General features: G+C 44.0%; 1 protein-coding gene across 6 annotated transcripts in view; it reads right to left on the bottom strand.

Annotated features, from left to right (window-relative positions):
* Positions 1-14,878, bottom strand: part of Tet1 (tet methylcytosine dioxygenase 1) — an 82,900-nt gene that overhangs the window by 22,587 nt on the left and 45,435 nt on the right. For 5 of the 6 annotated variants that reach the window (XM_006513867.4, NM_001253857.2, XM_030245175.1 and 2 more), the window contains 3 exons: positions 11,020-13,222; positions 6,382-6,472; positions 5,738-5,831 (listed from right to left, as the gene is read on the bottom strand). In XM_006513867.4, coding sequence (XP_006513930.1) covers positions 5,738-5,831; positions 6,382-6,472; positions 11,020-13,222 — 2,388 coding nt within the window. The remainder of the gene's footprint in view (positions 1-5,737; positions 5,832-6,381; positions 6,473-11,019; positions 13,223-14,878) is intronic. The other variant, XR_003948738.1, reaches the window with a different exon arrangement.

The raw sequence follows: 14,878 nt of genomic DNA on the forward strand, positions 1-14,878 counted from the left end.
ACATGCCTTTAATCCCAGCACTCGGGAGGCAGAGGCAGGTGGATTTCTGAGCTTGAGGCCAGCCTGGTCTACAGAGTGAGTTCCAGGACAGCCAGGGCTACACAGAGAAATCCTGTCTCGAAAAACCAAAAAAAAAAAAAAAAAAAGTCAATCGGGATCAGAGGTCGGGTGGATCGGTGTCTTTGGAGGAACTGACCCGGGGACTCCATCTTCATTAGCTCTCGGCTGCCTTATAATCAGTCTCTCCAGTCACAACCTCCCAGACCATCTTCTCAGCTGTTGGCTCCTAAGACCAGCCAGCACTGTCTTTTTGCGCTTAGCTTCCCACTGTGGGTCAGCCAGGACTTCCCAGATCCAACAAAATTATCCCATCAAAGCAGAGGCTGACATGAACCACCTGGTCAATCTGTACCTGAGGGCCTCCCTCACCCACTTCTCTCTCTCTCTGGGCTTCTGTTTTGATCGGGATGACATACATGGCTCTGGGTAGGCCACTTCTGCAAACTGGCAGAAGTCAGGCTGTCTTGGCACTGGAGAAGACCCTGAACCAGACCCGCATCTCTGTGATTTCTTGAATAATTATTTCCTAGACAATGAGTAAAGTTCATTCAGAAGATGGACAACCACCTGGCTGACCAACCTTCTTATGCTGGTTGGGCCACCTTTTCTGCGTGCGCATCTCTTTGAGCATGTGTATCTTCTTGAGTGGCACATCCATCGCAGAAGCGCTCGCTCCAGCTATCGTCTCTGCATGTGTATCTCTTTGAGCAGCTCATTTTCAACTCAAGCACAACTAGACTATCTCCCTGCCCTCTTAGGGCTCCTCCTCTGCTCTGCACTAGCCAGCCTCAGGACCTTCACCTGAAATTCTCCAGAGCTCCTCCCAAGTCCTTGAACAAGTAAAAAATAAATAGGTTTTTGAAACAACAAATAAATCAGTAAGTTTAGACTTGGAAAGATGAGTAAAATTCAACTATAAGAGTTAAGTTTCGAGGCAGAGGCAGGCAGATTTCTGAGTTCGAAGCCAGCCTGGTCTACAGAGTGAGTTCCAGGACAGCCAGGGCTACACAGAGAAACCCTTTCTTGAAAAACCAAAAAGAGTTGAGTTTCCTTCTTCAGTATACATGTATGCATGAACACACACGCTAATACACATATGCATGCTAACGTGTACACACACACAAACATAAAAGGTTCGCTAAAAAAAAAGAAAAAATTCAAACAAATCAAAACCGCCTTCTTATACATATTTGTTTACAGTGGCCCTGTCTACAAATATAGTTTCTGGGAGGCTCAGGCAGGAGGATCACGTGTTTGAAAGTGCCCCGTGCTTATAGAAAATGGGATCAGACTAAGCTGATCGATCATAAACACACAAAGAGAAAAAAAACTACTCTCTCCATTCTTATGGCTCTGAGGGTTTTTGCCTGCATGTTTGGCTGCTCCACATGAATACAACAAGTGCGCCCACTGCCCAGGAAAGTGCCCTGTATATGCAGGAGCTGGAGCCACAGACAACTGTGACCCACTGTGCGCTGCTGGGAACTGGATGTGGTCCCCGGGAGAAACACCCAGTGCTCTTAGGCATCCCCAGTCCTAAGCTTCATTTATACAGTCACACAGTGTACCAGATTAGGCCTCTTTCCCTGACCCATTCCTCCATTCACATCCCCCCATCTCTACCTCCAAAACCTTTCTGTTATTTTCCTGTTCGGTTCTTGCCTCCAGGGTGTGGTGCCTTTAAGGTGCATAATCATTAAAGGCACTGAGAAGTGCCTTGCTTCTATCCTAGGTGTACTGTATGTGACAAAGGCAGCTGAAATCCAAACAAGTATAATTTCAATTTTATGATTATTGTCTTTTTATCTAGAAGTCCTTTATGAGGTACATGATTTGTAAATATTTGTTCCCATCCCTGTCTGCTTTCATTCCTGTAGTGGCCTCTGTAGCAAAAAAAGAAAAGATTGAGTTTATATTTTGCTTGTCTTCCTCAAGACATTGAAAGCAACCTGAGGGGCTGGTGAGATGGCTCAGCAGGTAAGAGCACCCAACTGCTCTTCCGAAGGTTCTGAGTTCAAATCCCAGCAACCACATGGTGGCTCACAACCATCCCTAACAAGATCTGACTCCCTCTTCTGGTGTGTCTGAAGATAGCTACAGTGTACTTACATATAACAAATAAATAAATCTTAAAAAAAAAAAAAGAAAAAAGAAAGCAACCTGAACCAAGAATCAACTGCAATCTTTGTACCTCAGCGATGGTATTACAAGTGTCAGCCCAGCCACCATACTTGGATTTATTTTATCTGGCCATTTCAGAAGCATTTACTGCTAAGTATCCATGATCATATTGGCATCCATTTTTGTGTAAGTCATTGAAGGTTTATCTGTCAACTATTAATTCCGTTCCATGACAGTAACAATTATTTATTATGGTATTATATATTTCCTTACTCTGATAAAGACCATGACTAACAACTTTGGGAGAACTGAATTCCTTTGGCTTACAGGTTAGAGTCCATCATTAAGAGAAGGCAGAGCAGGAAATACAGCCAGAGGCAGGAAGTGAAGCAGAGGCCAAGAGGGCTAGAGGCTTACTTACTGGCTTGCTCAGTCGGCTTTCTTTGTTTTGTTTTGTTTTGTTTTGTTTTGTTTTGTTTTGTTTTGTTTGTTTTGTTTTTCCAAAGACAGGGTTTCTCTGTGCAGAACTCACTCTGTCCTGGAACTCACTCTGTAGACCAGGCTGGCCTCGAACTCAGAGAAGTGTGAGTTCACCTGCCTCTGCCTCCCAAGTGCTGGGATTAAGTGCTTGCGCCACCACTATCCAACGGTTTTGGGTTTTTTGAAACAGACTTTCTCTGTGCAGCCCTGGCTATCCTAACTTGCTCTGTAGACCAGGCTGGCCTTGAACTTAGAGATTCTCTGGCTCTGTCTCCTGAGTGCTGGGATTAAAGGTGCCTACCACCACTGGCCAGCCATGAAATTTTATTTTAATTCAATTGGAAAAAAGTAAAATATAATTTCTGCCATTAGATAGACTAGGATATCTTCTGCAGAAATGTTTGAGGATCTGAGTTCAACTCCCCAGAACCCATGTAAAACACCAGGAGAGACATCACACCTGTAATCCCAACATTGCAAGTGGAGAAAGCAATGCATCTGGAGACCATTGGCAAGCTCTTGGCCAATGAGGTCTCCTGTCTCAAGGAGGTGTTGGAAGTACCCAAGCCAATGCCTCCATAGGCTCCTGTTGTGTGCGCACACCCACGTGTGTGCACTGGGACACAAGCATCATCATTGTAATAAATTAATGGCTTTTAAAACATATCAGCATACTTAACACTGTTAGTCTATCTTGTTAAATTAAAAGTGGGGCTGGCAACATATCTTCTTAGTTAATAGGAACTCCTGCCCTCAGGCATTCTCTGCCTTGATTTAGTCACCAATCCCTAAAATGGTGTGGTAGTTGGAATGACAATGGCTGCCAACAGGCTCATAGATTCCAATGCTTGGTCAACGGGGAAGTCGCATTATTTGAAAGGATTAGGAGATGTGGCCTTGTTGGGGGACAAGCTTTGAGGTTTGAAAAGCCCACAGCAAGTCCAGAGTCAGTCTCTCTCTTTCTCTTTCTCTCTGCCTACAGACCAGGGTGTAGAACTCTTAGCTACTGTTCCAGCAACAGTCCAAGATGATAATGTCTTTAAAACTGTAAGCCAGCCTCCACTAAATGTTTTCTTTTATAAGACTTGCCACGCTCATAGTGGCTCTCAACAGCAATAGAACAACAGCTCCTAAGATGGGTGGCTGTTGTTATTAGAAAGATATCATAGGCTCTGCATTCTGTTGCCATGGTAACACTCAAGGAGGTACCTTCTTGGGACATGCACAATGGTACAGCCTCAAGACAGCCAGGCACATATAGGCATGAGTATGAGCCTAAGCAAGGTGATTTAATGACTTTGACATTTCAGTTAGCTCAAACTCTACAGCCAAACTCAGTCATACCCCATAGCAGCAATAAAACTGGACTAGAGAGATGTCTGATTGCGGAAGAAGAAAGAATTCTTGTGGAACATGTATAAAGATCTGAGTTTGGATTATATATAACACCCATCTAAATTTAAGATGAGCATGGCCTCTTCTATCCTGCTAACAACAAGGCACAAGCTCTCCAAACAAAATGCCAGGGAAATTAGAGCTGCATTCAGCAAATGTGCTTGCAAGTGACTGTGCCATACTGCTGCCCGAGGGGGAAACAAGGCTAGACAGAGACAGGCAAGACTGGATTGCTACTATAGAAGAACGAGATACAATGATTCTTTCTGTTCAGAGCTTCTACATTTTGAAAGTGATCTCTATTCAGTAGCAGAAGAACTTACAATTAATTCCTAAAAGAAACTCTACTTAGAAACCAGACAGCATATCCTTATCAAAGATGTTTCAAAGGCTGCAGTTAGATACAGAATATGTAAGAATTATTAATCTCATAAGGGGTTTCCTACCCCGCCTTTGTTCATTCAGTCCTCAGATAAAAGAAACAAAACTTTTATATTTATGATAAGCCTTTAAAGCACTAGAGCTGGGCAGACATCCAAGCCATTACTGTCTATTTCCCTACCGATAACCCTGACTTATAGCTTGCAAGGTTCCATCTGGGCAGCTCTTAACTCTATCTGGCCAGCCCTCATGCATGTTTTCATATTTGCTTACCCCCCAACCCCAGCTATAGGCTGCAGTATCTTTATTCAACCAATAGTTTTAAATTAAGCAAGGTTACATAACATCACTTAGTGTACTGTGAGGATTCTCTCATCCCTGGGGCAACCAGCACCAGTATATAGCGTTACAATTCACAGCAGCAGATCAAACCTAAGCTACTCACTATGGCCATAACAACCTCCCCAGACCTGGCATCTCTCTACCATTCTTCCATCACCTTCTTAGTCAGACAGTGGGCTCTTAGCATTATTTTTAATTGCTGTGTTAAGCAGATAGACATTAAGATGGGAGACCTGGTTCTCTCCCTGTACTGTGTGATCTCCAGGATGAATGAAGGATGGAGATGGTCAGAGTTGGTGGCTGTTGCCTTACTTTTTGTTGTTGTTATTGTTCCTTTCCCCTTTTTGTACTTGCTTTTTGTCTGTTAAGAAGGGCTCTTATGCCAGGCAGTGGAGGCGCACGCCTTTAATCCCAGCACTTGGGAGGCAGAGGCAGGTGGATTTCTGAGTTTGAGGCCAGCCTGATCTACAGAGTGAGTTCCAGGACAGCCAGGGCGACACAGAGAAACCCGGTCTCAAAAAACTCAAAAAAAAAAAAAAAAAAAAAAAAAAAAAAAAAAGGCTCTTGTTCCCCAAATAGGTAGGGTCTTATGAAGAGGAGAAGAAAACCTGTTGACATATACTTACTCATTAGACAGCAAATACACTGAGGAAAAGTAAACCACGCAGTGACTATAATGTCACTTGCTGTGCCTGAGGAAGTGTGTGATCCTTGGGAGACCCTGAGGGAGGGATGGAGTTTTTACCTTTACTGAGTGGGTTTGAACGCACCTTGTTTAAATACCCTACCTAGGAAATCAAAAACCCAGGAAAGACGCACAGCTTCTCCACCATCTCCCTGTGGGCATGAAAAGTTTTCTGGTCTCCATTTTTGCAAAGCAAAACCTTCTAATTTAATGCCCTGGAAAAATCCATTTTCTAAAGTACCAAGAAAATCGAAGTCTGCTGGCAGCACTCACCCACTTGGCGACCGGGCAGCCCTGAGAGCTCTTCCCTTCCTTCCCCGTGAACACTATCTTCTCAATCCGGATTGCCTTCCCCTTCTGGCCAAACCTGGTACAGAACACAGTACAGGGTGGGACTAATTAGTGACCATCCGAACTCGAAGTCTCCATGTTTTCACATCTAAATGCATTGAATATACACATGAATCAGTTTTCTTTTTTTTTTAAAAAGAAAAGAAGAAACAGTTATCGTTTACATTGGCTAAAACCAGCTGTTACGTGGCAGTCTGATTTTGTTACCCAATTCTGTTTACATAAGGGTCACTCTAAATAAAAATAGCCTGACCTCAACACAAGTCTCGGAAGACGGGCGAGTTAGGGTTAAAGCATGGGTGGGAGTCATCTCAGCTCTTTCTATCACTGTACAGTAGTAGGAAAACACTCTTCCTGATTGATCAAATAGGCCTGCCGAGTGAGGGCATGTCTCCAGGGCCCCACTCCTGGGAGGACTCAGGAGGACTGGGCCTATTGAGCCTTAAGAACCATCCAACTCACACTCCTGACCGTCTTCATTCGCCTCAGGACCACTCCAAGCCCTTTTCTCTGCCTTGAGCCAGGTCACCGGGAAGAATGGGTTAGCGGGAAGCAGAGTTCCTCACCTAGTCTCCATGAGCTCCCTGACAGCAGCCACACTTGGTCCTGCCCCAAGGTGTGTATAATATGGGCCTTTTTCTTTTTGTGTACCTCCATCTGTGGAAGGAATCAGATTATTAGACCCAGTTTTACAAATAGCACAGGGGCTTTGTTCTCTTTGTTTGGATTAGTTTCAACTTTTAACGTATAAGACAACAGGGGCTGGCATTGGACTTCTGGCTCTTATTTCTTCTAGCAGTCAGAGGAGAGAACAAAAATTTAAAGGGGGGGGGCGTATTTATTCTCCCAGCTTTTTTATTAATATGACTAAACTTAGTAAGATGAGGTCTTAGTAGAACCTCAAGACACTCTTACTAGGTATCCAAGGATGGCCTTGAACCTGACACTCCTGCCCCCACTGGCCTCACACCTGGCTCCCTCTCCAGCGTTTGTAGGTTTCTATAACAACGTTAAGGAAGAGCACTAGTCTGAGAAGCTTAGCTTCCATACCCTACTGAAAGTGAGTCTGGTAACAATTCACCCTACTACATGTGCACAACTACGTACTCATCGTAAACATGTACCAGGAAGTTACACGTTACAATTATTGGTATTATCAAAAGACAGAACTTTAACACCTGCACGAAGGGAATCAGTTGTAGGTAAATATAAAGGGAATCAGTTAGAGGTAAATGCAATCGTTTTTAGAACAACAACTAGACACGTTTAGTATCACTGCAATTTTTAAAGGCAGAACAGAACGTTAAAGTGTACATATTCACGTATCTGGAAGGTGGAGGGGTGTGGGGCCTGGACTACACAATGAGTCTGAGGCCAGCCTCCAACAGTCAAAACCAAGGGAGTGCAAAGCTGTAACCCCAATGCCTGGGAAGGAGAACTGGAAGACTGTTTTAGGGGTCAAGACCAGCCTGCCTTATACACTAACTAATGTCCTGTTATAAATGCACAACAAAAAGTCCACTTGGAAAGTGTGTAAAGACCTAAATTCTGTAAATGTAGATAAGTTAAACTAACAATAATGTTGCATCCTAAAAAAGAGCTGGAGACACTATGGGAATAGGACAACAGGAAATCAGTCATGCTTCGTAGCCCAGGCTATCCTTCAAACACACTGCTGAGGAACAGTCTTATAATATCTTAGTCCAGGCTATCCTTAATTGTCTACAAGGCACACACCTCCACAACCTGTTTGTTTTGAATTTTTGTCAAATTTGGGAATAGTATGTTTAGTTTGGCCTCTCTGTATTTTATATATTTTCTGGCCATGGTGCTTTTACGAGTCAATTTTCTGGTTTCAAGATGTAATGTAGCTCAAATGTGGAGTGTTTTCCTAGCACATACAAGGCTGTAGCTAGTAGAATTGCTAGTGATGCAGTTGGAGTTGGGGTTGGGGCCGGGGGAGTGGACACATTAGAGCAAGCAGGAGAATATTTGCAATTAAAAAAAAAAAAAAAAAAAAAAGAAAGAAAGCTGGAGGCTGCAGAGATGGCTCTACGGTTAAGAGCACTGGCTGCTCTTCCAGAGGTCCTGAGTTCAAATCCCAGCAAGCACATGGTGGCTCACAACCATCTGTAAGCGGATCTGACGCCCTCTTCTGGTGTGTCTGAAGCGAGCAAAAAAAAGTCTTTAAAAAAAGAAAAAGCAAGAGATGACCCCAAAGCAAACTCAGTCCTTACTTTAATTATCTGTAGGTTTGTATGTTTGCATGTGGATATGCACTCAGGAGTGCAGACGCCTGTGAAGGTGTTGGATCCAATGCAATGAAAGTTATAAAAGGTTATGAGCTTCCATGTGGGTGCTTGAAATTGAACCTGGGTCCTCTGGAAGACCAACAAGTGCTCTTAACTACTGAGTCATCTCTCCAGTCTATTTTTCAGTAAGACATGTGGAAGAGACTTTATTTTTTGCTAGTGATTTAGAATCGGGTAATTCTGACCATAGGGACATTTGGCAATAGTTTCGGTTACTTCGGGGTCTGTCAAGTATAGATATGAGCATTCACTCTGGCTTCCATCTGATGGAAAGGGGCCAGGGATACTGTGAAAAACTACACACAGTGGGATTAGGTTTAGTGTATCAATACTGCTAATTTTGACAAGCACTGACCCAGAAATGGCTTATTCTATTTGACTATTTGATACCATCCTGAAAGCAAGGCCCTCAGCTACAGTGATGTTACTCAGATAACCGGAGTTTTTGTTTGTCTGTTTAAGAACACAGAAAAAAAATCACCTAAAACTGTGGTTCTCAGCTTTCTTAATGCTGCAACCCTTTAATAATACAGTTCCTCAACTTAGGGCGGCCTCTAGCCATGGGATTCTTTTCTTGTTTTTTGTTTTTGTTTTTGTTATTTCGAGACAAGGTTTCTCTGTGTAGCCCTGGCTGTCCTGGAACTCACTCTGTAGACCAGGCTGGCCTCGAACTCAGAAATCCGCCTGCCTCTGCCTCCCAAGTGCTGGGTTTAAAGGCATACACCACCACACCCGGTGTGGAATTATTTTCATTGCTACTTTATAAACTATAATTTTGTTAGTTATGAATGTAATGAATATCTGATATTTCTGATGGTCTTAGGCATCCCTGTGAAAGGGAAGTTTGATTTAAGAGGTCAAGACCCACAGGTTGAGAACCACTGACCCGAAAGCATAGCATTCCGTGTTCAGTAATGGGCTGCCTGGCCTGTCTTTGTGTGACTTTGTATGGGGAACCCGATAACCCCACACTCCAAAACCTAGATCAGCCCAGAAATACACAGGCTCTTATTTTTTATTTTTTGTTTGTTTGTTTGTTTCTAATTTTTTATTTTTAATGAAAATCTATTTTTCACTTCAAAAAGATATACAGAAAAGTAATTTATTGTAATCTTAAGCTTTAAAAGAAATGGCAGGTAGAGGTTATTTGCCCAGGGTCTAGTTAAGTAAGACAGTCCTACTCTACAACTCTGCGTGGATGTTCTCTCAATCAAGAAATGTATGTTAATTCTGATTTTGAACTTTCTAAGTGGCCAAAGATGAGTCTGTACCACTACCTCCATCCTTTCCAGTCAATTACACCCGCAGCCTGCAGCTCTCATTTAGCAAGCCACTCTCAAAAAGCCTCCATCTAGGTGGACAAATACTCATTCCCTTTGGTTCAAGCAGATCTTGAGAATTTGGGCCATCTCTGGCATCAGTGCACTTTAATAACTAAACCTGCATTGAAGACATCCAGTCAGTATATATATTATTAAGCCCACTTTATAATTAGGGGTTTGATGAGGCAGATAAACTTCAAGAACAGAATCTGTACTCTCTTCTTTTTTTGCGTTTATTTTGTTCTTAACCTCTGAAACATTTTTCTAGCTCCTACACCTTTACAGAAATATCATATCACTGTGTGGTGATGGTGGCAGCTGCACATGCCCTAATCCTAGCACTGAGGCAGAGGCAGGAAAGTCTCTGAGTTTGAGGATAGCCTGGTCTACAGAGAGTTACAGGACAGTCAGGGTTATACAGAGAAACCCTGTCTGGAGGGTGAGGAGGAGTCTGTGCGAGTCTGCGTGACTGCAGTGACCAGTAGAGAAAGGAGGATCTTAGCCTGGCGTGGTAGTGCACGCCTTTAATTCTAGCACTCGGGAGGCAGAGGCAGGCAGATTTCTGAGTTCGAGGCCAGCCTGGTCTACAAAGTGAGTTCCAGAATAGCCAGAGCTATACAGGGAAACCCTGTCTCAAAAAACCAAAGAAAGAAAGAAAGAAAGAAAGAAAGAAAGAAAGAAAGAAAGAAAGAAGGATCGGAGGATCTTCTAGGGTGGAGGAGGTACAGGTGATGGTTGTGAGCTACTGGAGACACTGATAGGAAGTGAACTTGTGTCCTGCCCAAGCCTTAAACTGCTCAGGAATTTCTCTAGCCCCTCTCCATGTTTGTTTGTTTGTATTGGAGGAATGCACATTCTAACTAGAAAATAGAGACTAGACTCAAAACCCTTCTCCCTCATTCAGCTCCCTAAAAAGTTGCAATGACAGGTGCCACCACATCCTCTCAAAAACAACAAAAAAGCAGCCCTTCCAGAACAAAATTTACAAATAATTTTAATTAAAGAGATATTTTATTATTCCTGTCATATGTGTGGAGATGTGAGACTGTTTATCACAGCTCCTGGACATAGAACTCAGGGGGCAGGGTTGTACAAATGCTTTGCCTGCTGAGGCACCTCCGTAACCCCCACGAAATCTTTAGTAAGCAAGATTATATATCCCTGATCAACCACCTCAGCAGCCAGGCTATAGAATCTCCTCATGTGGGCACACCTTTCCTAGCCCAAGATGCAGAAGGTGTGGATTCGCTCACCATCACTGCGGCTGTGCGTGATTTTACGGTCTGTCTATGCACCCTCTAGGTTGAACTGTATTTGACATGGATAGAACAGAAGTAAATGTGGCTAAGCAAAGGCAATTCTTTCTTAGTCCTGAAAATGAACCACTGCAAACTTGTCCCACTTGAAAGAGTTTACCTCTTTTCCCAGTCTGAGTAGAATAAATAAGATTTCAAAGTAAAACAAGAACAGAATTACTTAGTACATCTCAGGTCGACTAGAAAGAGCCAAGGACAACCCCCCAACCCCCAAAAGATGAGTCGGGAAAACACCCACACAAGTGAGTACTTACCACAGTCACAGGGTGCAGCTTCCTGTTCCTTCAATCCAGCTATCAGGTTTTTTGCAGGCTTGCTAAGTAAGTCCATGATGCTCTCTTTAAATTCTGACTGTGCACTGTCTGTGGTGGGACCCAGTGGTCCATTGCTTGATGTTTGAGCTTCACGCTTCTCCGTAACAACTGTAATTCCATCGAAATGTAACACTTTCCCTTTCCTGAGGATTGATGCTGGGTCTGGCAAGAGTGTGTCAGGGGAGGTACCAGGCAACGTCGGTGGTGGTATCTGATGCACCAGGTTCTCTTGAGCGCCTAGATGAAACTGTGTTTGGGCAGCACCAGCCATTATATTAGCACACTGGTTAGATGGTGGGGACTGGGGCAGAGGGTGAGCTTCCTGATTGACACTCACCATGGGCTGTCCCTGAGAATTATCTGCCGGCTCTGCAAATGTCTGCCCACCGGATTCTGTCTTGAATTGGCATGTTGGCAGAGAATCTGATGGTTCAACCTTCACTTTCTCCTTTGCCAATTCAGGGTTTCTTGTGAATTTTATCTGATTGATAGGAGGAAATAACTCATTATGTTGTGAGGGTGTTTTACTCTGAGTCACGGGCTTTAATATTTGGTTAAAGACAGGAATATTTCTCAACAGAACAGGAAAACTACGTGGACTAGACTGGCCAAACCTTTGAAACTTAGATGACATCCAAATGTCATGCATTTTACTATACTCTATAGCTAGCTGCTCTTGCTTCTTCTGATCATTTTCTTGAGAGCTTCGGGCTGGGGGTTTCTTTTTCCGCTTGTTTGCGTGTGGGGTCGCTCTTGCCTTTTTCTGGGCCTTCTTTGGCTTTGCTGATGGTACACTGGGTTTAGTTTGTGTACTAGAGGGTGGCTTCTGATGTACCATGCGTTTCTCCTGACTGTGTTTTTGCTTTGTGTTCTTTGCAACAAGGCTTTCTGGTGTACTTTCAGCATTCCTGACCTCGGCGTTGATGTGATTAATCGTGGATGCAAGTTGGGTCAATTGTGCTGCGACATCTTCTTCAATTTGACTGTAGGGTGCATCCTGGCATGATGGGTCATGGGAACTCAAATTCTGATCGCAGCTTAGTACCTGACTGCAGTTTTCAAGATTGTGACTTTCTATGGGCAATGGATGTGAATTCTCAAAACCATCAAAGGGAGCTCTCCCACCAGCAGCGCCTTTCTTCTCAGCTGTAGGTGAACTTGGATATCCTTGTGATTTTATAAGTGCTTGGTTAGTAGCGAAACTATCAGGTGACTTGAATGTTCTGTTCTGGCCATTAAAGACAACAGTGTCATGGTGAAGGCCCTTTCCTTGAACGTTTGGGTCTTGGAGGTCTTTTCTCACCGAATGAAGGATAGCCTTGCAACTGTTAAGCAGACTAGCCGTTTTCTGATGCGCTTCTTCATCCTTCTCCGGCTTGGATGGGGAGGAGCTCTCTGAGGGCGCTTCTGAGAGCTGAGTCAGGGCTTCTATGGCTACCACTTGTTCCAGCGTTAATCTCCTGTCCTTCATTAGGGATAGAAGACTTGGCTGAACCGGAGAGCCATCTTTGGGTTCTTTGTTGGGTACCTTCTCAGGAGGGTGAGGTCGACTCCCAGCGCTGTGTGTATTAGGGTGATTATTAAAGATGGTGGGTTCTGCACCAGACCTGCAGTTCAAGCCAGGCTTCTGGAAGAGCAGGGTGTTCCTTGGCCCCTTGAGATGATCACACTCCCCCCCGGAGGTGGTGACACTCATGGCATCCTTGCAGTTTGAGGGATCAGTCAGCAATTTAGAGGAATTATTTCCCAACGCCTTGCTAAATTCCTCATGATTCAATTTGTTGAGCGGAAGGTGTGTGTCAGTGGGTAAACAGTGTACATTTTTCATGCCGTTCCTTATGGTCTGGGCAAATGTCGGAGAAGGGTTGGTTTGCTGCTTGTCATCTTCAGAGGGCTGGGGGTTTTCCACCCCAGTTAAATTGGCATCACAGCTTCCTTTGACTTGACCCTCTGCTAAGTGTGATTTCTTGTTTGGCGCCCACTTCTCCACCTCAATTCCCGTCATGCCGCCTGCATTCTTCCTTACATTTTCAAGGGGATGTGTGATCAAATCCAACCTTTGCTCTTCTTCCCCATGACCACGTCTACTGCAGTCCATGGACTCTGATTTGGGGCCATTTACTGGTTTGTTGTTAAAGTCTGTCTGTAAAGGAAGCACAGAAGTTACTTCCACCACCCGCTGAATGTCTACAAGGAGATGCTGTGGCTGTGGTTGTTGTTGCTAGGCTCCCACTATGCACCTAAGATGACTAGGACTTTGCAGGAATGCTCCAGACTCGGTTTCAGTCCCGGGATTACCAGTGAGGTCGGCTACGCCTATCTGGAATCCCATAATTCAAAAAAAAGCACGTGTGAAGTCCTGGACCTCATGCCCAGGCTCCCCTACCCCCATTTAAATGATGCATAGTAGTTCAACCTGCAATCCCAGGAAGCCAGAGGCAAGCAAACGTCTGCGTCTGAGGTCAACTTGGTCTACAGTGTGTGTGGTGCAGGCCAGCCAGGGCTACATAGAGAGAGCCAGCCAATGAATCAAGTAATAATAAATAACCCTTCTGCTCAGTAGGCAACGCTACAAAGGATGTGTGGGGCTGGGCTCAGTACCCAGAGTCACCACGGATTGGGGTGTGGTGCAAATCCTAAACGGGCAGCATGTTCAACTATCCCTGTGACCACATCCCAGCCACGGACTCAGCATCAGTCAGCCTGCAAATCTTTTGTTCTTCGAGGTTAGCATCATGTTTTATGTGACTTCCTTTCACTGACTACGATGCTGGTGAGTTCTGTTCACTTTGTTAAGTGTAATTGTAGTTCATTCATCTACACTACCATACTACTTACCATGGAGATTTTAGCTATATATTTAGTGTTGAACATTGTAACTATACGGCTATGACCCTCTTGGTCCCCTAGTATAATTACAGTCAAATTACTATACATTATGACTAACAACTAGTATATTACATTTATGCACATACTGAATTAAGGCTTGTGAAAAATAATTTGCATATTTTGTATGTACCTAGATGCATGTACCCGATGAGCCCAGAAGGTCAGAACCCCTATCAATGGAAGTAGAGTATTGTGAGCCATTATGTGTGTGCTCAGAACTGAAGCTGGAATCCATTGAACCAGCCCCACTTGTTCAACTCTTGATCATAGAATAAGTTATATAGATGTCCAATTTTTGTCAAAATTCTGTTGAGAAAAACGGCACTGTGTAAAAAGCACCCACGTTTTCTGTTTATTTCTGAGTGGTGGTGGGGTGAGGGGAATGAGACAAGGCCTCCCGTTATAACCAGGTGAGGCTCTAAAATGTCAGCAGCCGAGGCTGAACTCACGCCTCAGCCTCCCAACTGCTGAGATACCAGTTCAGGACCATACAGGCATGGGGATATCCAGGCACGTGGTCTATCACCAAACGGAAACCTGGGCACCTAGGCACTGGAGTCTTGAGCATGGCAAGGGCTCTGCTACTGATCTACACGCCAAGGCAATCATTCTTTCTTCTTCCTCCTCCCCCTCCTCCTCTTCTAGACTTTTGGAGACCTAATGGTCTGTAATCATTTGTAACTTATCCAAAGAATCCAATCCCTCTTCCATCCTCTTTTGGTACCAGGCACACATGCAGTGCATTTTAAATACATTCAAGCAAAATACTCATACCCATAATAGATAAAAATTAACAAATCTTTCAAAAAAGAACTAACACTTAAGACAAGGAAGTTCTCTGTTGGGCACTGAGAATACACAGTTCAGTTGTGCCGCTGCCCCTGCTCCATCCACATCGGTGATCATGATA

This window comes from Mus musculus, chromosome 10 (genome assembly GCF_000001635.26).
Source record: "Mus musculus strain C57BL/6J chromosome 10, GRCm38.p6 C57BL/6J".
In the NCBI taxonomy this organism is placed as follows: domain Eukaryota; kingdom Metazoa; phylum Chordata; class Mammalia; order Rodentia; family Muridae; genus Mus; species Mus musculus.